This window comes from Mauremys mutica, chromosome 8, assembly GCF_020497125.1.
Source record: "Mauremys mutica isolate MM-2020 ecotype Southern chromosome 8, ASM2049712v1, whole genome shotgun sequence".
Lineage (NCBI taxonomy): Eukaryota > Metazoa > Chordata > Testudines > Geoemydidae > Mauremys > Mauremys mutica.
This window is the reverse complement of record NC_059079.1, coordinates 78703065-78730304: the sequence shown is the minus strand read 5'-3', so window position 1 is coordinate 78730304 and position 27240 is coordinate 78703065. Positions and strand designations below refer to the sequence as shown.

Below are 27240 nucleotides of genomic sequence, written 5' to 3'. Positions count from 1 at the left end.
AGGAAGGGGATCAGAGGGCAAACGCCAGCCACCATAACCTTAAGCGAATATTAGCGCTGCTGCTGCTGCTGCGGCTGCTGTCGCGCCTCTATCTGGGGGAGCTGAATCCAGGAAAAGGCTTTATCCTCCTCGCAGGGCTGGGTCCTTAGCAAAGGGGGGGGGGGAGGCAAGGGGGGTTTATTTGCTGATGATCGGAAGTTACTGACAATAAGCACCTTCATCTCTCCAAAGGCGGAGAGAGAGAGAGAGGAGGAGGAGGAGGAGAGACGGGGGAAGAGGAGAGCTGATGCCTAAGGGAGCCACTCGGAGGAGGCAGACCAAGCAGTATCTCAACTTCTCATCTTTGTTTATCAGCGCGAAGCGAGATCGCTGGAAATCTGCGGGGGTTTATAACTGGATCATTCCCATGTCAAGGCTGCGGCTGGGGATTTTGCTCCATTAACTTGAAGCCACTGGCCTCCCCCCACCCCTCCTCACTCAGCGATGTATTCACTGCTCTCAGCCTGCACTTGCTTGTAAGGATTATGACATTTAAAAAAAAATTGGGGGGGGGGTTAACTTTAATCTTGTAAGGCTCCGGTTGCATTTTCCTTGCAATCAGGTGGTCATTGAGACCCGAGCCTTTCCTAACCAAAGCATCGATCTGTGTTATTAACAATAATGATAATAATAATAATAATAGCAGCCATTTCACGGCATCATTTGATCTTTTGTTGCTTTTTTTCTCCTCTCCAGATGTTTACATTCCCTGCTGCTGTGCTTTCAGGTACAGGTATGTGTCCTTTCTGTCTTCTCTCCCTTTGGGTTGGAAAAAGAAACAAAGGAGGCGTGTTGACCTCTGAATGTCAGGCAATTTTGCAAAGGGGTTTCACCCCCTCTCCCCAGTTTTATAGTTTGATTAAACTGATCACCACGCCAGACAGTGGAGTGTCACTTGCTCTGGAAACCAGCTGCACCTCCGGCTAAACCTCATTTCAGTGACTACTTCTGTTCATCCACTGTAGGAACAAATTATCTTTAATTTCTCTTACCTCCCCCCCTCCCCTTTCCAAATGGCCACAGCTCGATTGTGGATGCCAGTAGCCTACATTAAAAGGATTCTCTGGAGTGCATTAGCCTGGCTAATGATGTGAGCGGAGTGGTGGACTCTACTACTTGCAAAATGTGGATGGATGCATGTGTAGTGGAATAGCAGGCGCTAGATCTTTTCCTAGGGAACTTACACGAAGTGATATTGAAAAAAACCACGAGTGTCCTTAGCCAGAAAAAGGAGGCTTCTTGCTCGCCCTATCTCCCCCACCCCCAGTCATTCAGTAGAAAGCCACCCAAGCAAGATCCTGCCTTCGCGCTGCAGAAATGAAACAATTCGAAAATCAGAGGAGCGAGACTTCTGCCGTCTCGTGAAACTGACAGACAGGCGGGCTAGAGGTGGGGGGAGAGGGGGGGAGTCTGAAATTCGGGGTGGAGTGAGTTGAATCACATTTTCCACGACAACAAAAATACGGTTTAAAAACAATGTGGTTTGCCTGGACATAGTTTTCGCTGGGGTAAATGCAACACGTGCGTCCGGAGAGGACACACCCGCGATCTCGAGTGTTTCGGAGTTGGCAAAGCAGGTGCTCCGGTTTTGGGAGCCCTTCCCTCTTGCCCGGCCCTGCTGGTGAGCGCTGGGCTGGGTTCCCACTCGCCTTCTGAGGCGCTGCCGTGTCAAGCGGTGGCGGGCCCAGTCCTGCCGCACCCCTAGGGTCAGCGCCCATGCAAGGGGGCCAGGAATGCACCTGTTCGTCCAGGGTTCGCTGGCGGCGTTTGAGGTGGGGAGGAACGGATCCCGTGCAAACGGATTAAAGTGTCTGAAATACGACCAGTGCCTCGGGCCAAATTTGAAAACTTTGCCATATCCACCCCCCGGAAAAATTGCAGCTAGATTATAAAAACAAAAGAGCTCCTTATTTCAGCAGAGCAGCCTCCTAGTCAAGAGAGGGGATCTACCGCTGTAAATTACTTTGTGGTTGGAAGGCGTTTGCTGTATTTCTCCAGTTCATTCCCCCCTCTCCCCCCAAGAGGCTGGACAGGCAGGGCAATCAGCGGTTGCACCCTTCACACTAAGAAGACATTTTTGAGATTGTGTGGTAACTGAAGTTAATCAACCCTTCATTCCCTCCCCCCCCCAACCCCCTTGTTGCTTTTAGTGAATCAGAAAAAGTTTGGCTCACTGCCTGGAAAGCACTTGCTAAAATCTGATCTCTTACTTCAACAGCCTTAAAACTTGGGAAGTTATTGGCATTTATACAGTTGGAGCTTGCAGGCTTCCAGAGCAATAAAATAACGAAGAAAAAAAAAAGAGAGAAAGTTCTGTCCTCTCTTACTATTAGAACCATACTTTTTAGATTTCGTGCTGATTTTGCAGCATTTTGCAAGAAGATCTGACACTAGGATTTACTCTGAGGTATCTTCTTCTACCACTTTTCTATGGTGGTGAATCAAACTGGTTGTTATAACAAGAGGCAAACTATTATGACTTGTCCTGCGGGAAGCCAAACCATTAGGTTAGTTATACTCAAGGGCCTGAAAGAGAGTGTTTACAATATTAATGGTAGATAAAAAGATGCAAATGCAGTGAGTTTTTATTGCCCATTTTGTTACACTTGTTCTCTAGATTTATTCATGAGATTACATGTTTAGAGCCTGAATGGGAAAGAGGGATTATCGGATTTCTTTTCTAATGATCGGGTTGTGTAAGCATTAACCTTTGGTGAATAGAGTAAATTAATGCATCTCTTATGCTTAATATTTGTTTTGCTTAGAAAGCTGTGTGTTGGGAGATTTTAGGACTGTCCCAAATGAATTATATTCCAAGGCCTACGTTCACCATCCGATATAAATTAAGATCAGTGAATTGACCTACATATTAATGATTAGAGTTATGATCCATGGTTCCTGAATATTACCTGGTGGTTTAGCAGTCAGTGGTTACAGCAATTTTAGCACCTGCTAGAATGTGGTTTTTACTTTTCTACTGAACTAGTACTTAAACAGTGCAGCATATCAAAATAAGACATATGAAGCCAGATGAGATTTTAGCTCATTTCATGACAAAAATCCTCCCGCTGCAGTAAATTTCTAGACAATAGAAGCAGATTACAAATCACCATAATGATCTATACATTACTAGCAGTGGGAAATTAGGGTTAATTTTTTGGACTGTCATATCAATGTGCCATTGCTAGTTAGGTTAGCTTCATACTGTGTGGTGTCTGAAATGGGTATCCAATGTCTTAGAAGAGTTGGGGATCAATACATAGAGGAATTAAGGGAGTTAAGATAACTCAATAGTTTTCAGGAGCAGGTGGGATTTATCCTGAACCCTCAGAAAACACTATGGACAAAGATCTGTCTTTCATCATAGTCAGCTTGCTAAGACTAGAAGGATTTATCAAGTGAAGATATGCGTACATGGTACCAGTGTTTAACAGGGACATCCTGGGTCAGCAAGTGTCATTTTCAACATAAATACAATTGGGCAAGTTAGAAAAGTACCCCACTGGCAGCAACCTATTGGTAATAGAGCTGGGCCTTAAGCACAAATGAGCCCTTTGGTACCCATGCTTTTGGGGACTATATGGAGAGGAGCAATTTGAGCAAACCACCCCTCCGTCTCCTCCAGCAGGCTGGAAGGAAGGCAGCTCACTGTCCAGCCTCTTTCCCTTTTGGTGGCAAGTTCATTTGGTTTCCTTGTCTAGCTTCTTGGGACCATCCCCCCTTTGCTTGGGGCCACTCAAATCCAAAATCCAGCCTTACACAGTACACATAGCAGATGCCTTCATAAATACGGAAGATGGGTTTTATTTATCCAGGGTGTTTATAAGGAATCTATCTCCATGATATCTAAGATCTATGTGTATCAGTTATGTTGAGCATTCAGCCCCTCCCCAGTTTACTTCCTCCCTGTGTCTCTCTGTTTCCAGGAACAGTCTGAGTTGGCGAGGCTCTTCACTTTTGTGACCTTGTAGATTAGGCCCAAGGCTTTGACTAGAGTCTGGACGTCAGTGGAGCGCATGGAGCAAGGTGGCTATTTGGGCACATTGTTTAAGAGGAAGGCTTCTGCGTGCTGTATGAGTTGTAGCTTCTGTTTCTCCTAAAGCTGTTCTTGTGGGCACAGTGATTGTCTGGGCTGTTGGAAAGTGAGACTAGAAAAAAGTTGTTTCCACACATTCATGGGCCAGATCCTGCGGTCTGGCTGAGCTGAGCATAGCAGACAGCGGAGGTATGGTTCTGCCAACATGGTGTGTAGATTAGCTTTGCAATTCCCCATTCCTGTGGTGGCTGGGTGTGGGGCTGATCCCCAGGCATAATTTCGAGCAGGCTGCACTTACTTGTTCTGGCTACCCACGGGGCAGGAACTGCTGCCATTGATCTGCATAGGGTCATGCTTTGCCCCTTGGCCATGCCTCCTATGCCAGGAGCAGGATATGTGTTCTGCAGGAGTCTCTACTCAGGCTTTAGGCCACCAGAGGGTCACTCTTGCACTGCATGATCCGACTGAAGCTAGATATACTGGCTCAGTGGCTAGAATCTGCTGCCACATCACATTAGGGGATCTAACCCGTTGTGCTTGTTTTTGTCATGGATACTGATGATGATTGTCCTTTATGTATGTACGAAGAAGCACATGTACAAGCTAGGCCAACCTTACCCAATGCTTCAGCAAGTACCTCTCCTTGCCTACATCCCCCCACCTATCCCTGCATTCCCAACCTGTGCAAACAGACACCGAGCCCTTTCCTTCTTCTCATCCCCTCCCGCCCCGACATCGCAGGCACAGCTTCTACCTTAAGAGCTGGCCCTGCAGGCTGGTGGGGGCTGCTAGAGGCGGGTGGGTAGAGCTCTTGGGTCTCAGCCACAGACTTCAAACCAGCCACTATAATCAGCCTGGATTTGAAGTATGTTTACGGGTCCAGTGTCTCTCTATTCCCCAGAACAAAGTGCTACGTGCTGTTGGAGAGGTGAGGTTACCGCTTCCCATTAATGTGTAGCAGTAGTTTCTGGAGGTGTCTGTGTTGTTGGACAGTAAAATGATCACTCAGCTTGGACAGTGGAAGTAGCACGGTCAGTTTCACTCTTTGGTTCTCATGCACTGGTGCAACGTCCCTGTACTTGCCTCTGCCTCCAGCCTCACAGGTGCTCTCTGAAATGAGAGTAAAACACATAGATGAAAACATCTGTATTCAGATTAGATGTCATAAACCTTCTTCCACCCCGGTTCCCTTTTCCTCCACAGTGGGATTGGGACTGTGCTTTTACTCCAGCTCAGCTCCCCCTACCCTTGTACAGATGTGCAAGAGAGAGCTGATAAAAGTGGCAGCTTGAGAGACCAGAGAGAACAAAGGGTGTGTTTGGGAAACTTGGGCTCTTCATCCAAGTCATAGGTCTGGGTTCAACCCCATGCCGGGGAGTTTTCTATTTCCATTCTGTGGCTGTGCTTTCTTTTTATACATCCCTACCCCTGAGGGAAAGATCTTACTGACTGCCAAGGGTTTTGTGGTCTGCTGAGTCATTCCACCTATCTACAGACAGTGACATTGTGAATCCACCTCTCTCAATCCACATAGTCCTTGGGGCTCACGATTTTCTGGACAAACAGGGCGCAGGCTGCCTGTATGAAAACTTGCCATGCTCATTTGGAATTAGGGAGGTCATAAATAAGCCACTGCTGCTTGACCAATGACATCGGTCTAATTACCTTGTGCTCTGATATAGTTGTTCATTCTGCTAGTGGAGGAGGGGAGTAGGATGTGAAACTGAAATCAACATTCCTTGAATTAAGATACCTACAACATCACTTGTATACAGATAAGAAAATAGACTTTAAAAAGGACTTGTAACTGATTTGAGCAGCAGACTTTTATCCAGACTCATAGATCTTCCTGAGAAGTGTGGAATAGTATTTGTCCTCTGACACATGTATCCACTTACCACTATGCAAAAAGGAGTAATGAAAGCCTCCCTCTCAGTGTCTTTTTTTTGATGAAGAGGCTTCCAGCTTACTCCTCAGTCTCCTTTCTCCCATCTCTTGCAGGAGCTTCTGCACTTGCAGGTTGCCAGTTTTGACCAAAGACTCCAAAGGTGATGTGCCTTGTGGCTAATGTGATCTCAAATGTATGTGACACAGCAATGTTTTCACAGCTCCCAGGGGGGCAGTGCACCATCTACTTTCACTTTCTGATTCAAAATGAATCATATTTTTCTTTGTACATTTAAGATGCTGGGGTAAAAACTGTTCCAAACAAGGCACAAAGCATGGTCAGCACAGACACCTCATTTTCTTGCAAAGAAATGAGTTGCCACACAAATTCTTGTTCCAGGAGTCTTGAAAGAAACACACACATAAATTCTTTCAGGATTTTGTAACTGGTTATTTTCAATATTGCAAGTGCTGACACTGCTGTACGTCTCTGACCAGAAAAGCAGAACTGCTGTGCTCATACTCGAATTCTTGAAGGATCTGCTGTGCTTATATCATTGTGGTTATTATTTATCATTATTTTCAAGTGTTGGAAGTGTACTAGGTGCCTCAGAAACATGGAAAGACCCAGCCCTGCCCTGAGCTTGCAATTGAAATTGGGTGAGACACAATAAGAGTGAAATTCACCCCATGCAGGGTCAGGCACAAAGTCTGTGTACGAAATGATGCATAGGCCTTGCAACGGCCATCTGCACAGTGGTGAATATCACCCTGATAGAAAAGTGGGAAGGAGAAGGAAGAGAAGGGTTACAATAATACCATCTCAATGGTTCAGTTGAATGAGTGTTTTTGCCTTCACCTCTCACAGGGCAAAGTGAGGTGTTAGAAGTCATTTAAATGAGGGGAGAGAGGTACATTATTGAACAAGTGTGAAGTGGGTATTCTTTTCATAAGGGTTGCACAGAAGAATGGACAGGGATAAGAACAAATGAAAAAGGGGGGTATCCAGGCTGGCGCCCTTGGTGGAATGACAGCTTGTCACTTCATGCCTACTGCAAGTCAAGTCTTAATTTACTCAGTAGCTGCCTCACATACTGTGGAACAAGCTAAGAACGTGCTTCCCACACTATGCCTGACGTGTGAATGTGCACACCCTGGAACTGCCTCTTGCTAAGATTTGACTAACCTGCATTGGAAGCATTTGGAAAGGGTGCAGGGTCAGGTAGGGGGCTGGTCAGACAGATCATAAGGCAGTATGTCACTGGGGGTTCCCTTGCAGGTACGGATAAATAACATTAAAAACCCAATCCAATATGTAAAGTATAAACAATGAACATTTCTCCTGATGTTTCCCTCAGACCTCTCCTCAGTGGTTTGTTTAATTGTATGGTGAGATAGACGGCTACATCACAACTTAATAGTTACCAATTAGTGCTAATGATCAGGAGACTCATTGCTAATTACTAAAGTTTGTATATTAATAAGTAAGTGTGTTTATGGGGAGGGGGGAACAACATGAAAATCAGGGAAACTGTGTCATTATAATTGCTTATTCATGTTGTGACAGTAGCATTTTGGTTTTAATTATGATAATTCTTCCTGCTACCCTAAAAATGTACTGTAGTGAAGATTGTAAAAGTAATGGCATTTCACATGAGACCGCATTACACCATTGTCTATTAAACCTTTGCTGGGAAGGCTGCCATCATGATGATAGTAGTGATGTTTTTTGGGAGGCCTGTGAGGCACAAAAAGGACCAAATTTGCAGATTGACAACATAAGATTGAGCCAGGCTGTGATAAATATTTTATTTTTGAGGAACAGTTGATGTTGCAAAGCTTCCATCCTTACTGCAGCATCGCAGTGTGGCCTTTTCTGTCTTCTGGAGTGTAATTCTGGCATGTGAGCAAAAGAGATGGACACGCCCACCAGCACTGGGGGTCTGAAGCTAGGGGAAAGACTCCCATTGAGTTGGAATTCATTGTAGGTGCTACACCTGCTCCTGATCCCCTCTGCACATTTTTGTTGGTTTACAATCAAATTTTCTTGTTGTTGTTTTTTTAAAATAGCTTTTTCTTCTCCCTTGTTCCTGCCTGAAAGACCCACAAAAGCAACAAGAAAACTGATTATACAAGGGAAACACTGAAACTGACCATATACAACTTGCTGTCAAATGCACAAAGAAAACTAACCGGGCCCCTCCCCACAAGAAAAAACATTTTTTTGCTCTCATCTCTTCCAGCGATAGGAACCATACATGTTACTTCCCGGAACAATAGATTTAAAAATGTTCAGCTAGTAGTGTGATTTTTAAGTTGATGTTGTCCCTTTAAAACATAGGCTACGGCGTGCTACATGTGTGAAGATAAATACACATATCAAGAGTTTCTGATATGATCACGCCAAACTGTCTACTTGATTCGGCAAACACCCGTGTAAGTAACTGTAGGAATGGTACTCACATGTGTAAAGTTACTCACATACATGTGTTTGCAGGATTGGAGACGTTGGGCATAAAGTATGGTTCAACTTTGAAACGTGACTGTGAAAATGGCACTTATCAGTTCTGCTCTAGGCATGTGTTCAGAGTTGTAACTGCTTCAGTTTATTAAAAAACTTATAAAACTTGTTTATACAATCTTATTTTTGTCACAGCTTTTTGCTCTTGCTAGCTCTGTAGAACTAACATGACTATGCAATAGCGAGCTGCATTCTCGTTCATCTCGCCTGACCAGCGGAATTGCATATTATGGTATAATCGGTTAAGGTGAAGTGAATGGGACAAGTGTCACTGAGGGCATAATTTGCCTGGCAGAACCTTTTTAGTGGTTCTAATGCACAAGAAGGAAAGAACCCAGCTCAACAGTGTGATTCCTGATAGAGTTTGCAGGGTTAACAATTAGTCAAAAAGTATAAAAACGCTTTTTGCTTGTAAATTGAGCACACTGGACACTGAACTCATTGACAGAGGACAAACAGAAACCACTGGTGCTCTTTTTACTGTGTCCCTGCTTAGAGTAGAAGCTTGCTTAAGGTCTGATCCTGGCTCTTCAAGCAGAACTCCCCCTGAAGTCACTAGGAATTTGCAATGCTGATCAGTAGCAACATCAGGCCTTTTTTTCCTTTTCTCCTGTGTTGGATTTTATATCGTTGATTGATCTCACAGTAACACCAGTAACACCAGGTCCAGCCAGAATTGACGCTGGTCTGGGACTAACTCAGCCTACCTGGTACCACTTTTATATATACTGAGGATTAGGCATCCAAAGAAATCACTGGAAAAAAGACAGTCTGAGGCTGCTAAAGTACTTTCCTGTTGGCATTCAGTGGCCTCGCTATAGCATGAAGAGGGAAATAAAGGAGACCAGTGAGAGGAAAGACTAGACTTACTGTCATGGTTGGCATCTTTTCCTTTGTAATAGTTCCTTCCAGTGATCAGAGTCTGCACTGCGTGGGAGCAGACATGCCAATCATCCTGGTTTGGGAAGGGGAGGTTCACAATTTTGTGGACTCCCGGAGCCGTCCCACCCGCTTGCCTTCGCCGTTGTCATTTTTCCCACTTGGCATGCTGCTGTTGATGCCTGAGAGCAGCACTCTGCTGGCACACAGAACAGGTAGGCACCTAGCTGCCTGATTTTCCTATGCGAACTGGAATTGAAACTAAAATTAAAAAATTCTGCAGCAGATATAGTCAAGTTAGAAAAAGCATCTCCTGAATAGATGTAGTAATACTCTTTAGCGTACTTGGTAATATGCCTTGTTTATTATGGAGATTTTATTCTGATCAGATGCAAAGTTCCATTCTTTTCAAATGGAAGATGTGTTACTGTGACACCAGTATATTAGGAAATGCATTGTATTCCTTTAGTACATTAGCCATAGTGTCATTAGAGTTGTTACCAAGTCTCACAACATCCTAGAATAGAAGGCTACATACTATGTTCTGTGCAGATTTTGCCCAGTGTCTTTAAAGCTCATTCATGTAATTTAGTGAAAACCATTCAGAGCATGACGGTGATCTTTGTGAATAGTTACGCAGGCAAACTTTCCTTAGGGAGTGGATATGAATTTCAAAGTTAAGCAAAGGAGATTTTAGGCTGAGTCTGGTGAAAATCGTCTCAGCTCTGGGATGTATTAGATTGTGCAGGAGTCTCACTGTGCAGGAGACATTTAAAACTGTACTGGACAAAGCAAAGCACAATAAAATACACTGTAGGGAACAATCCTGCTTTGGAAAGGGAACAGAGCAGATGATCTAATAGGTCTTTCTCATCTCTATGAATGTTGTCCAACAATTTCTAGGAAAAGAGAGAGTCCAGCTCCCAATCTTTCTCAGGAATCATTGACTCAGACATTAGAGACTAGAGGTCAGTTTCTTTGCTAAATATACTGTGACAAATTTTCAGAAAGTTGAGGCTCGCTTGAAAGTGCAACAAATGAGCATCTACTTGCAGGTATGTGAGCAGAACCCACTGCGGGATGCAGAAAGGACCAGATTGTGTCTGGACAGGTGCACCCAGGGAGGTGAGCACAGTCCTGACTAGAAGTCTGGGGGGAGGGATAGCTCAGTGGTTTGAGCATTGGCCTGCTAAACCCAGAGTTGTGAGTTCAATCCTTAAGGGGGCCATTTAGGGATCTGGGGCAAAAATTGGTCCTGCTAGTGAAGGCAGGGGGCTGGACTTGATGACCTTTCAAGGTCCCTTCCAGTTCTAGGCGATTGGTATATCTCCAATTATTTTCTAAGTCAGACACAGTCCCAGTCTTTGCATTGGGGGGCACATGGAGTGTTCCAGGCTAGTGTTCATAGTGTCACTAACCTCTCAAAAGGAGGCAGTTGGGCTATGGCCCATTTCCCTCTGTACCAGCTAATGCCCACTGCTGCTTTCAAAGGGGGTAACAGCAGCTGTGCCCCCCCCCCTTGCACATCATGCCTGCTGGGACTCTGACTGGAGTAGTGCTGCTCCATGGAACCCATACTAAAGGCTGTGCCTTAAAGGGATTGTTGATCTGAGACAGGGCAATTTGGGAGGCAGTGCTGTCTTATGGTTAGAGCAAGAGACCAGGGTTCTGTTCCAGACTTTGCCCCTGACTTGTGGTCTGACTTTAATTAAGTCATTTAAAAGCCTATTCTGGGAGGAGATGAGCCTGCTGTACTCTACTGATTTCAGTGGGAGTTGAAGGGGCTCAGCACATGTCAAGTTCGGGTCACTTCACCTCTCCGTGCCTCAGTTTCCTGATATGTAAAGGGACCTGGATTTATACACATATGTAGCATTACTGTGAGGCTCATTATGTCTGGGGACATGTGTATCTAGTTGTCATCCAGGGGAAACCTCCAACCCCACGTCTTGAACATTGCTTTTTGGTTTTGTGGTGAAACGCACTCTAGAGAAACATCAGATTACAGGGGCAATTTCAAACCAAAAATTGCACCTAGTGCCAATGACAGGAAAAGAAGCAGCTGAGGAAAAACAAGCTTAAAAATGAACACCAGGAAGTACTTTACCACAGCAAAAATCATCTCTGCGCGGAATGTGCTACTGGGGACCGAGATGCAAGGGTCATTCAATAAACAATTACCGGTAGATGACATCATAGAGAGGAAGCAGCATTTAAAATGGAAAGGATCCTAATGTGCTAAATGATTCTTCTGATAACCATGTTATAATAAAAGGGATACTGAGATTAATTAATGCTAAATCTTTGTGGAATTCCAATGGAATTACATAAAGCAGCTATAGAAATACCAGAACGAAGGAATTAATAATGGTTTGCACTTCCTACATGGCATCACCATCATTGCTTATTCCTCTGAGATCTCTTCCTTCTATTGTAAATCACAACTGTCTTCTCCTCTTCCCCAAGCCCCATTGTTGGCTTCTTTCTTAAGATTAGCTTGTTGGTGTTTCCAGTGTCCTTTGGGATATCCTGTACACTTCTTAGGCAAAGTCCTAAATCCTTTTTAGCCCTGCTTTGAGCAGGGGATTGGACTAGATGTCCTCCTGAGGTCTCTTCCAACCCTAATCTTCTATGATTCAGTGAGTCTATGAAAGACAGATTTACATTAAAATATGGGGAGGAATTAAGGCATTATTAGATAGAAAGAAATGTATGGGTACATGCCTGCTGGATAGCCTGAAGGAGTGATAATGGGATATAGAAGAGGGTCTCAGATACCATGCTGTTGGGTGCAACCTGCATAGATGGGTGAAGTGATAGAAAAATCTTTCACCACCAAGCTATTGATCTGAATCCTGCCCAGGTTGGTAGTGACCCCTGCTGGCTAGTTGGTGGTTTATGTGAAATTCACTGCACATGGGGAAGGGGTTTCTCAGCATATTTCGTATTCAACAGGTGAAATAAAACCACGAATCCCTAACTGTTGGCATTGATTGTTTCACTTTCCCTGCTTGGATGAATGTAACACCAGACTTTTGGGGTGAATCCTTGCATTTATGAGTTCAAAACTCAGTTTACATTAGCATTATCTGATATTCACTGAAAATGTGTTGTTACCATGAGCATAGGAGCCTGTGAACTTGTTTGTGGAATATTAGCTGAAAGTAAAAATGAAAGCGGTAAAGAAAACATCCAGTCAAAAAGAATGACTTTTTTATTTGAGTTAATTTTCACAGACTTTGTGTTGAGTTATTTGTCTAGCCGTTAAGTGTTATATTTTCATCTGTACAGCTGCTTGGTATGTTGTGTATTGCTCCATCTATGATAGGTATGCACATAAACCTTTCAGTAATATATTGCCCATGATACTAGTTCTAATTCTAAAAAAATTGCTCCACCGTGAGATGTGAAACTAGAGAGATAGCAAACCCTTTTTAATGTATATGCAAACCATGGTCACAGTTCTGCTCTCAGATACATCAGTGTTAATCTGATAGCAAATGGTGTTCCTCCACATTTACACCAGTGTCACTGAAAGCAGAAATTAACCCTTTAAACTGCATAGGAACGGTCTTAAGGAGAAAGTACTGTATGGGTGGCTTTAGACACTAAATGTGATGTTGTACTGTAAATTGCATGGTGCAATTTGGTATTGACTATCTGTAAAATAAATTATGATGTATGTAGTGCAGGCTTCTGACCCTGTGGTCATGACCTTATGTTGATTGGCAAGACTTCCTACCAGCTGAGATCAGAATAGTAAACAGCCCCATAGCAATCAATATATAGATAAACCTGAAATTCGAATTGTTGGTGCCTTTGATAGGAATACAGTTTTAGGTTGTGTACACACAACAATTTATCCAAAAGAGCAGGCAGTTTTGTTATTAACTTATGTTGGAATGATGTGTAAAATTCAGGATCTAATTTTCCATTGTGTTACCACTAGTTTTTTGCCAGTAAAACTCCATTGAAATTGCTGACAAAAACTGGTGTAATGCAGTGGAGAATGAGGCACTTAAATGTTATTAAAATAATTGTAACTGTCAACACAAATCACATAGTTCAAATTTACAAAGAGCATAACAGGTGCAGGTCTAGCCAGTATCATGACTCAACACCAATGGTATACTGGGATGTAAATCACAATCTCTAAAGACCAGACATTCAGAATTTCCAGTAGCTCCACTGCACATTTAGTGAGGCTGAAATAGTACTATCTGTGACCTGGAATTCAAAAAAACTTTTGCTGAACTGTAGCCCAAAGTTATTGATTTTAATTAGAGAGAGTTTCAAAGGTATTTCGGCACATAAAAATGCAGATAGGCGTATAGTGTGATATTCAAAGCACATTGAAATCAATGGGAGTTAGGCACTAACCTGCTTAGCACTTTTGAAAATCCCACTAGGTGTCTAAATATCTTTGAAAATCTGGTCCCAAATGCCAGTCAGCTCTCTGAAGACCACAGCTGGGTAACGGCTGAGTTAGGTTCTGGTCTAAAGTCTCACTGTCCCTCCTTGTATCCTTACTTAACATGGATTGTATGTTATTATTAGTGCTTTTATTTGTGTTACGTGAGCGCCCCAACTGACACTGGAATTCCTTTGCACCAGGCACTGTACAAATACTTGCTAATGGACAATTTTTGCCACCACCAGCTTAACGTCTAAATAGATAAGGCAGGCAAAGGTTGGGAGGGGAAATGGAGGCCCCAAGATTTGCCTTCAGTTGCACAGCAGGTCAGGAGCAGATCTAGAGACAGAGCTCAGGTATCCTGATTCCCAGTCTAGTGCTCTATCCACTGGCCAACACTGCCTGTCAAGCTATTCAGTGCAAGGACCTTGTCTTCTCCATAAGGTTTATATACCACGTATCCTATGGGGCTGTAGCAATAAGAATGTAACAAAACAAACAGTTAACACTGAAACTCCACCACACAGGCAACCATTGGTGGAAACTAAGGCAACAGAACATAACATGAGGACATTTTAGGGTCTATACTGTCTGCCCATAGGATTTAGTTGTGCCAAATAACATATCAATATACACTACAAATACTTGTGGCCTTCAGGGATAAAGTGATTAGAATAACATGCACTTAGGAGATGCAGTGTGTATAGGGAATTAAGAAGCTCAGAATAATGGAAGATCCATCTCCAGGTCAGCTCACAGTACTTGATTCAAAGCCAATTCAGAGCCATAAGTACCTGGTATTCTGAAACTAGACAAGTAAACAGAGGATGCCCTTTCTTTCCACGCTCTGCTTCTGCCTCAGTTGCTTACAGGTTGTGACAAACTGCCTATTCTTTTACATATTCCGACTTACTTGCAACCCAAGGCTCAGATTCTGGTTGGCCACGCAAGGGTACTCAGCACTGTGATGAGTATGGTAGAAATGCCTAGATAGATAGACTCCCATCCCCTTTCAATCCTAGTCCTTGTGCTCCCTCCAGTGCCAGGGACAGGGAGAATATAGCACTGAGTAAAACCCTCCAAGGCTGTGGTCTTGCCCTCTTCTGCACTGGCCAGCACTGCAGGGCTGGCACAGATGGCAGGAGAGGGAGCTCATGTTGTCCCTGCTTAGTGTGCACTGAGTTAGTGTCCATGGAGGATCTTTGGCTGAGCCTCCCAGAAGAACACAGGTAACTCCTAGTGAGGTGATGTGCCTTCATCCCCATCTCCTCCAGCCTGCATTGCCCTGAATATTAGGTAGCAATGATCAGTCTGACACTATTTTGCAAGTCATGAGGCTATGAAAAATGTTGAAGGGGATAACCATGATGTGATTTTAAATTGGTCTAATGCGCTTCATTGTTTGTAACCCCTTCTAATAGGCTTGAAAATAACAGGTTCCACTGGCAGTCTGGTTTTTAATTAACCGGTGCTCCCTCTGGTGACTGTGCAGGGAGGATGGTCAGAGATAAACTGTGCTTTTGCATTTTTTGTGAGACTTACCCACTTTATTTTTCAGCTACTGAGTGACTTGTGTTCCATAAATGAAAACTAGTTGTTTAGGATCCATTCCCTATCAGATTTGTAAGTTAGACATTTGACAATTGAGCCTAATCTGCTTGAGCGTGGGGGACTAGATGGTCCAGGAAATTGGTAAAGGTCTATGGTGCCTTTAACCACCTGTCAGTTTCAATCATCCCAAGTTGGCAAGGACTGAAAGTTGTTACCATCTGATGGCTGTTTGGGGAGTACATGAAATGAGCATGTGAAATCAGTCCAGTTTCTAGTGGTCAAGTGCCATTGCCACAAAAAACACACCTTGCAGTTCTCTTGGCAGCTTTATCAGACACCAGCGATTGATGGGACAATGGAGACTGAAAGCCTCTCTCATCCCAGGAAACTGCCCCTCCAGGGCACGGTTTAGTTATGCTGACAATGTAGGGGAAGTTTCCATTGCTACTGTGCCTGTTCTGTGGACAGAGAACGCCAGTCTCCAGCCTGTGCCATGCCAGCATCTTTTCTGGCAGTGACCCCCCAGCCCCCAAATCTTTAATCTTCTTGAGTGTGTCCCCTCTAGTAGCTATGCTGTCTTGCCCAAAGTTGTCCCCCAAGCCTGTTGTCACGAAGCGTTAGGTACGTGTTCCGTCTAACTGTTTATTTTGAAATAAAGCATTGTCTGAAGAATATTGTTATCTTTTCCCTATAAAATAGCTTTTGCTGAAGGTTTGACTTTGTTCCCTGGGTCTGATAGAGAGTTCACTTGCCAGAGGACAGTGACATTTCTTCAGCCATCCAGTTTTGCATTTGAATATCAAGTTTCTGATAACAGTGTATGAAGCTCTGTAGGACAGAACGAAGTTAATGATAGATGTAATTAAATCTCATGCTTATGGGTGAAAGCTGATCGCCGGCTGGAGTCAGTGAGGAATTTTCTCCGCTGTCATCAGCCCTGTGCCATTGGCAGGTTTTTGCTTTCCTCTGAATCATCAGGTGTTGGGTGTGTCAGGAAGTCAGATACTGGGCTCAAAGGACATGATCCATTATGGTGTATCTGGCATTCTGCACATGTTCTGAGCTTCCTATACCTTTCTTAGCTGTTTCAAATCTGTATTGAGTTTATTTTCTAACTCCCACTGATGGTTTTTGGACCTTGTTGACCACATAGGAATGGCATTAGAACTATTCTTTGCTTTACCTACTCAGCTCGGCTAGGGGTTGGGCTAAATTTTCTATTTCATGAGATGTTTATATTTACTCATTAAGTTTCCTAGTTACTGTCTATGAGGGAGGGATACAAGCAGCTTGTTATTGCAGAGAGGCTCTGAAGTTGGCATAATTACAGCTCTGTGTTTCTGTGGCAAGCTCACTACTGAAATTGCTTAATGATGACTTGTGCTCCATGCCATCCATCCATCCATCTCCATATCAGCCATTCTCAGCCCACTGAAGGGCAAAGGCCTTTTCAGCTCAGCTTTCCTCCATCTTGTTGAAAGCTCTGGCGGGAGTCTGACCGCACTTGGCCAGCGCGGGTTGGTGAGGGGTAGATGTGGATAGCCAAGTCTGCCTTCATCACCGACTTTACCATCATGATTAAACTTGCCAGGGATTGTTGTCCCGGATGGCATCGCTTAGAGGTTCTTTGTTGGACTTGTTGCCACTGACCCATTGACTATGAGGTAGTGTCTCTAGCTTCTGGGTCACTTGTGCTTTATTACTGTGATCAAAATCTTTTGAGAGGAGTTAAATAGATAAAATAATGTGCGATGTCGACAAAGAACGTGCTTTTATGTAATTTAAGTTGAATAAATAGCTTATGAGAGTTTAATCTACATTTGCATTTATACAAAAATGTAATTTACTTGTGAAGTTTTCATTTCTTTCCGGGAGTCCGATTTCCCCAGCATGCACCAAAATCCATTCCTGCCAAGAAGTTGAATAACACCCAAGTTAGGTAATGGGTTTTCACTTCTAAAGCAATATGTGTTAGCTATGACACAGAGTCCGTGCTGGCTTCAGCTAACTGAGCTGCTACATTAGTTTAGCAGCAAGTGTGGATAGATGGAGATCAACATGCATTCCCAGAACGACCAGTGAATTTTTCTTATAGTTTAATTGTGCATATCACTGTTCACCTAGGGAGATCCTGTACTAGGCTCTGGTATGCATATGTAAGTAGAATTTGTCTCACCTAACAGCCATCTTAGATAAGAAGTGGGATATGGGTCTGTGACCAAAGGCGAGGTATACAAAGTCCAGAAAAGACAGTCACAGGTACAAGTATTCCAGGAAGAAGTGGTTGTGATGGAAACTTTGCAAACCCTCTTAGATACTTTGGGTCAAATTCAGAGCCAACATAATAAGTTGCACCTTCGCCATGGTGTCACATCTGCTCACAGCTTGTCTGAATTTAACTCCAAGGGGAAAGTAAGTGCATTAGCAAGAATCCACTTGCAATGCCTGGAAGAGCAGTGGCCAGTGACAGAGCAAGCAAAGCAGGTCATGTGGACTACCCTGAATTTTAGCAAGCAAAAATTAAATATATTGGCCAAGATTTTTAAAAGTGGCTAGTGATTTTTGGGGGACACTATATAGAAATTGCCTTCCAAAAATCAGGCCCCTTTAAGATGCCTGAAGTTGGGTGTCCAAACAGCAAGACATCCCAAATCACTAGTCACTAAAATCTTGCCCCCCTATGTGAAAGATGTGAAATTCCATTTGTCCAGCACTTGCGGTGCAAAAGTTTCTATGCAACCATACAGCTAATAGCAATCGTTATAAACCCTGAATAAGACACAAACCATGGTTTTCATGGGTTTCATTAGCTAGTCTCATGCACTCACTTCGGATCCAGAATGCAGACTGCCAGTTCAGTCTGGATTAAATACAACCGACAGTTTTATACAGTGCCTTTGATAGGGCTTAATGTTAGTCAGTGTTTTGGCACAGTCTTTAGAACATTAATGGGATAAAGGGAGAATAGTCCATTCCGATGAGTATCATCACAGCTTAACAACTCAGGATTTTACTTCTGGAGTGTAGACTTTATTACTGACTTTAAAACTTTATAAACCCCAATGATCATTGAAGCCTATTAACTTCAGGGGAGGCAATAAACTTGACATGATGCTGTCAGATTTAAAGCTATTTTGTTAACTGATACAGAGAGCTTTTACCTTTACTTTGTTCCATTAGAAAGGCAGCCGTGTGAAATAGCCTGGATAACTCAGAGAGTTTGGAAGTAGGTTTTAATGCTTTTCCCACTAGTTCATTGCCCTAGTTCACAGTTACCTTTTTACAACTGTCCAGTGGCTTGTACGAAAAGAGTTGGTGATCACAAAAGTTATCAGGACAGCTGCATCACTTGGTTCCCTTTATGACAATCCCCATAGAAATATGAACTACCTTCTAAAGTAGGCCTCTGGCTAAGGCATATTGGCTGGGCAATGCAGGGGAACTTGCCCTGTATTTGTTGTGTGGATGAATGGAAGGCTTCATTCTCCAGAGCTTTTAATCCAGCACCTTTCACCAGCACTAATTGCACTGAAAGGAAAGAAAGGAATGTAACAGTAGAGGAGAAAAGAAAAGGAGTGCATACGTAAAGGAGGAGCTGGTAGGTGTATTTTGTTCAAACTACCAAGTATGGGTCTCGGCAGAGGTCTTGGTGAGAATGTGGATGTAAAGCTGTTGAGCTGAATCCTTGCATAGAAAACTAAACTCTCAGAAACAGTGACTTGTTGTGGCTGGAATTTCAGAACCACTTAAACGTGCACACACAGGGCCAAATCCATTCCTGATGCAGCTCCAGAAACATCAGTGGTGTTTTCATCAGGGATGAACTTGGTTATTGGCCGAAAAGAAATGGAACTGGCAGGATGTAAGTCTGCCAAGTGTCCATGTATTTTTGAAACATTGGAATTGGGAGTCTGAATGGCACTGATGTGAAGGCAGCAGCTAGATCAGCTGAGATACCACTCTGACTTTATAGACGAGGAGGGGGTAAGTCCTGCTAGGAGATGAGGAGGAGCATAACAGGGGTAGAGAATCAGCAGCTCTGCCCAGGAAAAGAGTGTTAATCTGAAGTTGTCTGATTTATTTGTCTTCCTTGAAGGTCTCTAAGTGAGATCTGAGTTAGGGAGATTGTTTTAGAGCAAGGGAATTTTCTGTAGTGTTTAGGATGTACCTAGTCTCTGGTAAGACTGTGTAAGTGGTCTGTATCGATACTGAGTTAGCCAGAAATCTCCATACTGAAACGGAACATGGTGAGCCTCTGTTTGCACAATTAATAGGGTCCCTTCCCTTCTGAAAGCTGAACAGTTTATTGATTTCTTTGGCCGGCCCACCCCCACGTATACAGAAAAAATGACCCTTTCAGCCCAACTCTAAATCATCTCAGCCTGACTCACCCGTAAGCCCTCTTATCTTTTTGCATTGTTGTTGATATTTATGTTTGTAAAGGTTTATGATCTGTGTCAGCACTGGCTGCTGAAATGCTTTATTTATCCGTACACTGGGCCACACAAGGAGGTTCCTTATTCTAGTGTCACGTTCAGGATGCTGTAGTTAAGGTTGTGTCAGTACTCCTGTGTAAAACCTTGCTATTCAGGGGTGTGCGACTTGGTGGAAAAGAAAATCCAGAACCTGGCACACTTCCAAAACCCCGACAACCCCACTGGCCATTTATGTGTAATTAGATGGGCAGGGTAAAAATGAAGACATTAACCTCTTTGGGTTTGATTTTGAAGGTGCTTATTAATGTCCTTTTATCTATATTAGGAGATGAAAGATTTGCAGGTCAGGTATAATGTGGACTGGGAGTCTTTCCTAATGATAAAAATGATGGTTCAAAGCAAAACACTCCTTTTGCCGTGAATGCATCATGCACAGGGATTTCTGAAAACTGCATCAGATTTGGAAGAAAACAGTCGTATAGAACATACACAGCACATATCTGCCCTGGCTCACAGTGTGCACCTGCACTGGTCCAAAAGACAACCGGCTCTGTCCATAGAACTCAAACCACAGAGCTGCAATTGTCAATAAAAGACTGTAGCTAGTTTGTTTAGGTAGCAGCGTGTTTAAAAAAAGCCTAATCTTGATAGACCCGAGCAGCCTCAGTGGAGCTCTTACAGTCTATTGGGTTCATAATACGTGGTTTCAAAAACACCTTCACATAGTCCCCTCTGGACTTGCCTAGTTAGAATATTCTAATCAGTGTTGTGTTTAGTTCGCAGGAGACGATGTGGAGTCTGTGGCAGTAGAACAGATGAGAATGCCAGCTGGGTTTCTGTTCTCAGCCCTGCCTCGCTTCTTTCTATGAGCTGTCCTGACAAGTAGTGCCCCATGGGAGGAATCTTGGAGGGGGTCATTACCGTGCTATGGACAGTAGGTGATGTGGTATATAAATGAGCTCTATTATCATCTTATGCAGGAGCTTGTGAGCTTATAAACTGGAGATTTCTTGATAACAAAGAGAGTGTAGTATAAACAGGAGAGAGGTTTTAAATGGATTTCGGAATAACTTCTTTGCAGGAGAAAAACTTTCTCAGCTGCTTTGCTTGCAGTTGTGTGGAAAGTGCTTAGGGAACACTCAAGTTGGGAGATTTTTTTATTGCCACGGCCTTGCTGCTGGTCAGTTTGCCAGGGAGTCAGTGGTGCTGCGAGATTCAACGCTGACAAGCCAAAATGAGAATGCTCATGTATCACATTATTTCAGGACATTGGGTTTGCATTCATCTCAGGTGATCTTTCTTTAAGCAAAGTTTATTGAGGCTGCCAGCTATGCCACTCATCACTGGGGCTCAGATCCTCAAAGGGATTTAGGAGCTCTGAGAGTTTGGCACCTAAATCCCTTTGAGGATCTAAGGGCTGCATTGAACAGCACTACAATATTGCCTGGTTGAACACTTTGATATAAGGATGCTGCAGGACACACTATTATCCCACTATGGGACCGGGGGCCTTTAAAGAAGAAATGTGAACCTAGAAAGAAAACTGAAAAAGTGCAGAGGTGCCAGGTGCAGAGGGGTGGGTCAGCATTCCATGTTAAGTAAGTGTTCTAAAATTCTGTTTCTCCTTGGTGAAATCCTCTCCTAGGTAACGAGAGGCATTCCAGAATGCATCTTTCTTTGCCATCACTGATACCATTCTTCTCATGGGCTGCTGATAATACCAGCGATGTCACAGATCAGCTCTGCTTCCAACCCTGACTGGACAGAGGGGTCAGGATTGCTTAGTGAATTCCCAATCCAAGCAATCAGTGTCATGGGTGAACTTGCCACTTAATCAAACTTGAAGTAAATGGCTAACTGAAGTTATATCAAGTCCTGCTAGAGTGATTAGAAGCAGAATAAAAGAGGTAGCGATCAGCACTGCCCAGATAGGTAACCATGCTAATTTGTAGTGGACCTCCTACTCTCTACACCTGCAGACCACTAACCAGCGGGGTTAATAACACCAGGCATATCACAGAATGATGCTTTTTGGGGGATGTCATTAGAAGGTTTCACAGAAAGGAAAAATGTCTTTAAGGAGATAAGTGAAAACTCACTTTTGTGCTGAATGCCGCTTCCTCCACATCAAAGCTGGTTAGTGAGGACATTCAGTGCAGATTTCTGGACTTACCTCCATTTCCTTTTTAGTTTGGAAGGTCCCCTTTGACAGTGCAAGGCAGGGGGAAGAGAGGGGCCCGAGATCTCAACAGAAGGTGGTTTATGAGTTGGTGAGGGTTCAAGGCTTGGGCTCAGTAACTTTTTCTGTCAGATGGAGGGACTCTTAGGCACTGTGTTTGAAATAGAGACTTTGGGTACGGTGTACCCAGCCAATTTCACTGATCCTGATGCAGTTGTGTGGGCTCAGAATTTTTGAAAACTGGGCCCATTTTTAGGTGCCTTAATGTGGATTTAGGGGCCCAGATTTAAGGTATGTTGGTAAATCTTGGCCTTACAGAGAAAATGTGTTTTCACCACCCAAAAATTGGTTGGTGAAATTTTGCTCTTCTTGGCCCCTGGCAGCCTGTTGAATCTGTCAGACCTGGTCACCCCAGTGGCCTTATTCACCAATAGACACTGCTTTATACTCTGTTAAACATCCATCTCTAGTTCTTTTGCTCTTTAGCCCTGGCTTCCAAGTGGGGTTGTATTAAGGAACCGATCTCAAAACAAAGAGAATATTATTAACTGCTAGTACATTTCAGTTTTGCTAAATGCAACATCCCCAGGTAAGTTGATCTGAAGAGATTTATTTGAAAAAGTAGGTAGTCTCTCTCAAATGGAAACCAGAGCTATCCATCTCCTACTTCACCAGGGTTACCTTGGTGAGATACTGGGATGTATAGAGCAGTCCGGAGAGCATCTTCAGCCTTTGGGTTTCACAGAGGATGTTGTGAAAAGCAAACTAAACAAAACATAAAAAAAGGTAGAAAATATTCATTTTTCAGGGATGGGAGGGAAGAAGTTTTGCATCTTATGCTTCAAAAACCGTCTCTGAAGTTCCATGTCCCAGGAGTAGCATGCAGAGCTGGGCCAGGGAAAGGTGTTTCCCCATGTCACTGTTAGAGTGTCCATTGGACTGACGTATGGGACATAACTGTTATGTTCCAGGGGGATCAGTGGGGACAGAGTGGAGTGAACTGAGCCTGAAGGGGACAATGTTTTGGAAGGAAACACACCGGACATTGACAAAGCATGTGGCTGAAAGGGGTGAATGCTGACGAACATCACAGGGGATGCCCACCTCTTTGGCTTAAGGCTTTGGCTATGCAGCAGGCTGCACACACTGAAAGGCAAGGGCTTCTGATAAATTATGGTACGTATCTCTTTATACATTGCCTCTTCACTCCTGGCAGTTTTCACCCCTGGCTTCTTTCTATTCAGTTGTCTGCCTCCATGGGACCTTTCCTCTGGCAGACGGTAGTACCTCCTGGGTTGGGGGAGGGAGGCGGTGTCTGGTGTCTGCTGTTCCTGGGAGCTGACTTTCGGCAGGGTCCCTTTGTGGGAGACTGATTCTGCAATGCCCCCATTCTCCACTGATTAAGGACGGGGGGAGTGAGCATCTCAAAGTTATTCCCAACCCTGAGCCTCCCATGTCCGCTCAGTGCTGTGCCACTGAACCATAGGCCGGCTTTTTGCTGGGTGGAGAGCAGGGCAGATGCATGCCCTGCCCCCTTCATTCCTCCTCCTTAAATGCCCCTCACTGGGATGAGCCTAGTTACATTTGTCAGGAGCTTTATTTTTATGTATTTAGGTTTTCCTTTAATTGAAAAGTTTGGAGCATTTTGGGTCACTTCAACCACATCCTTTCCTTCTCCAACAATACCCCGTCACTGAGTTATTGATAGAATTATTAGAGTTGGGGGGAAGCCAAAGGATCTTGAAGTTTTTCTGGGTGGTACAGTGTAGTGTGTGGCCAATACAGTGAACAAATGAAAATTAGAAGGAGAAGAAAATACAGGCTGCGGCTGGGAAGTTATTTGGCATTTAAAGGCAGGGAACAGGTCGACTGAGGTTTTCCAGGCATTCCTGCTCCAGATAAATCTAGTTGTGAGTCTGCTGGATCTTCTTTGGGTATGGTTCTGTTCCCTTCCTTCTGCCAAAGGCTTTGTTTTCCCTTTCCCCTCGCTCAGCTATTTTATTATCTCCCTTTTGTTTTCTGATTCTGGGCCCAGGCAGATTTCACAACATCCTCAGGAAAGTCGTACCACTGGCCCTGAAAGGCGGTACCAAGTCCAACCCCAGTTAGTCACATATGGGGAGGGCATTGTGGGAGCAAGCTGAAGGGCAGGCACTGGCTTTTGCTGTGTATTTGTACAGCGCCTAGCATGTTGCAGCCTTGATCTTGACTAGGGCCTCTAGGATCTACTGTTATATAAAGAAAAGTAATAAATGCCAAGTGCAGTGGCTTTGCTGGGAGTCGAGGGTGCATACCTCTTTTAACAACCAGGCCCAAGAGGAACAAGCAGAGCTTCATGACCATCTAACAGAGAGAGAAGGAGTTTCTTCTGTTGTTACCTGGTTCTTGAGGAGCCGAGATGAATCTAATAAGACCATGAGGCCATCTGACAGACAGATGGAAGACACTTTTAGGGCAGGGTCAGAGCTATTGCCTCAGTATTTCTGTCTCCTTTCCACCATCTCTTCTCTGGACTGAGCTTCAGCTAACTGTTTTTCATCCAGGTGCTTATCTCTCGCGAAGACTAATGTCTATGTGCTGGTGATGGTAGTATCAGCAGAAGATGAGGACAGCTGGGTGTCTTCAGTGTATCGGCGGTTCTGGAGCCACCAGATTAGTTTAGCGTAGTGAATCAGAATGAGATTGATTTGGGGGATAAAAGTGAGAGCAGCAGCTCAACTAGATTAGCCTTTGGCTGAGGTTAAATACACTGAGCATGTGTGTGTACTTCTCTCAGCAGATTATATTTACAATTGCAGGAGTCTGCATCAAAAATCTCCCTGCTGCTGGCTCACTTGGAAATTCGTGTTCAGGGACCCATGCACTGGATGAACCACCTGCAGTATAGACCATATGGTATACACTTTATTTAGCTGGAGTGAGTTGAGTGGAAGAGTCATTAAAGAGCGCACCTATGGCACAATAAGCAGCTGTGTTCTCACTCCTCTCCTTTAGTTTCCTTTTGCTCTCTCTCCAGGATTGGTTCCTCCTTTAATCTCCATTATCCCATGGCGCTGATGTTTAATGTTAAAGGGAGAGTCTATTTAGGGTCATATCTGTGCACGGGGACTTCCCCTTTTGCTCCATATCACTCATACCGTAAGCACATTGCTTAACCACAGCTTTACCAATGAACCGGGGGCCTTCCTCAGGCACATTTCACAACATCCTCAGAAAAGTTGTACCACTGACCCTGAAAGATGGTACCAAGTCAAACCCCAGTTAGTCACATATGGGGAGGGCATTGTGGGAACAAGCTGAAGGACAGATACTGGCTTGTGCTGTGTGTTCGTACAGTGCCTAGCATATTGCAGCCTTGATCTTGACTAGGGCCTCTAGAATCTACTATTATTTATACAAAAGTAATAAATTAATAACCAGCAGGTTGAGAAACCCCCTATCAATTGATCATTGGGTGATATAACTTTGAGAGAGGAAGGATGGCTAGTGGACTGGTTAAGGACATGGGATTCAAGTCTCTGCTCCTCCATGGATTTCCTGTGTGACCTTGGTCAAAATCACCTAGCCTCTCTGCCTCAGTTCCCCATCTGTACAATGGGGATAACAGCACTGCCCTGCCTCCCTAGGGATCTTGTGAAGAGAAATACATTAAAAGATACTTTGAGATCTACTGATGAAATACTCGGTTTAAGCAATGGCTGAGAATAATAATGGCTGAGAATCTAGAATTCAGGTAACCACAGTCATAAATATTAAATACTTTGGAAAAATGTGAAACAGAATTAACCTAACATTAAGAGCGGACCAAAAGTATTTGCCAGCATTTCTTTGCTATGCAAGTCATCATCATCTTCTTTTTTTTTTAAAGCTACCAGATACTGCAGCATACTGCTGTTAAAATGCATGGATAATTTGCAGTTATTTAATATTATTGTTTAATATTTGTATTACATTGGCACCACGATCCACACCCAAGCTCAGGGTCCCATTGTGCTAGGCACTGAACATACGCATGCAAGAGACAGACCCTATCGCAAAGAACGTCTCATCTAAATAGGTAAGACAAAGAGCGAGGCAGTGGTATTTCTGGCGAGGGACTGAGCCACAGGGAGCTCAAGTGTCACACAGCGGCTGTGACAGAGCGATGATTTGAACGGAAGAGTGCCTTGCCAACACGAGTATTTTTCCTCCCACAAATAAAGAGTACGAGTATACTTGGGTTCAGAGTGCCGCAAACTGATGGCATTATTATTTATTTATCCCCAAAATGCCTCAGGTGCTTTACAGTGATAAAATGAAATAACTCCTTGCCCCCAAAGAGTTTACAATCCAGGGTCCTGATCCTGTAAATGCTTGCTGTTTAAAGCAGTGCTAACGACCACGAGGAGATGAAGTCAATGGAACTGCTCTCAGTAGCAAGTGTTGGTAGGCCCTATGTGATGGAGAAGACACACAAGTGAGGCTATAATATGAACCAACGAGGGGAGGGGTGAGAAAATGATGCTGGTTATAGAAAGAGGATTTTAATACTACTGTTTCAGAGTTTAAATGATTAAGGACAGGCAATCCTAAAAGTAGATTGAAAAGAGTCAATAATGGAGACAGGGGGATGGGGATCAGAGAAATAAGGGAGGGGAATGACAATCGAATTATCAGTGGAATAATTGTAAATTAATAGTTACATGAACTTGTTCCTGCACTTTCAAGAAGTCCCCTAAGCTGCCTGCAGGTTTTGTTAAATGGATTAACACTCCTGTTTCTGGTCACAGCTATTTCCTCATATTTTTGCATTAGGCAAATTTTATTGAACCGTTGATTGAATGAATGACACCTGAAATAAACTCCTATCTGTTGTGCTCTCAGATGTACCTGCTTAAGTTGTCATGCAGTCAGGTCTCCAAGCTAAGTAGGGTTGGGTTTGGTCAGGATTTGAACAGGAGGCTTCCAGGGGAAATATAGATGTTGTAACAAGTGATGTGAGAGGATTACGGTCTGATGCTCTAACAGTTTGTGACTAAAGACTTGAAGAGTAAGACTAGTAACCTCTGTGTTCTGGCCAAATTCTTCTTGGGGTAATTACCTACATGAATTTCCCCTGCAATTTCAGCTGGAAATAGTGTTCTTAAATTCATGCCCTAAACTGCTCTGTAATGTTGCTGTGCATTGCTAAACAATTGCAGTGTTTTATGCTAGAGGTAGCTCCATTTCAATGGTGGGTGCAATTTCTGTGTATACTTTGGAAAGCACTGAAAGATTCTTTGGGATGAAAGAAGCCTAGCTATGCAAGTGTAAGATTAC

General features: G+C 43.7%; 1 protein-coding gene across 14 annotated transcripts in view; it reads left to right on the top strand.

Moving 5' to 3' along the window:
* The first annotated feature begins 269 nt into the window (after positions 1 to 269).
* FGF18 (fibroblast growth factor 18) overlaps positions 270 to 27240 on the top strand; it is a 109627-nt gene continuing 82656 nt past the window's right edge. For 2 of the 14 annotated variants that reach the window (XM_045028101.1, XM_045028102.1), the window contains exon 1: positions 21457 to 21695. Coding sequence is in view for 6 of the 14 variants with exons in the window: in XM_045028094.1 (XP_044884029.1) it covers positions 484 to 515; positions 736 to 772 (69 nt within the window). In the remaining 8 variants the exon portion in view is untranslated. The other 12 variants (XR_006581725.1, XM_045028094.1, XM_045028099.1 and 9 more) reach the window with 12 other exon arrangements.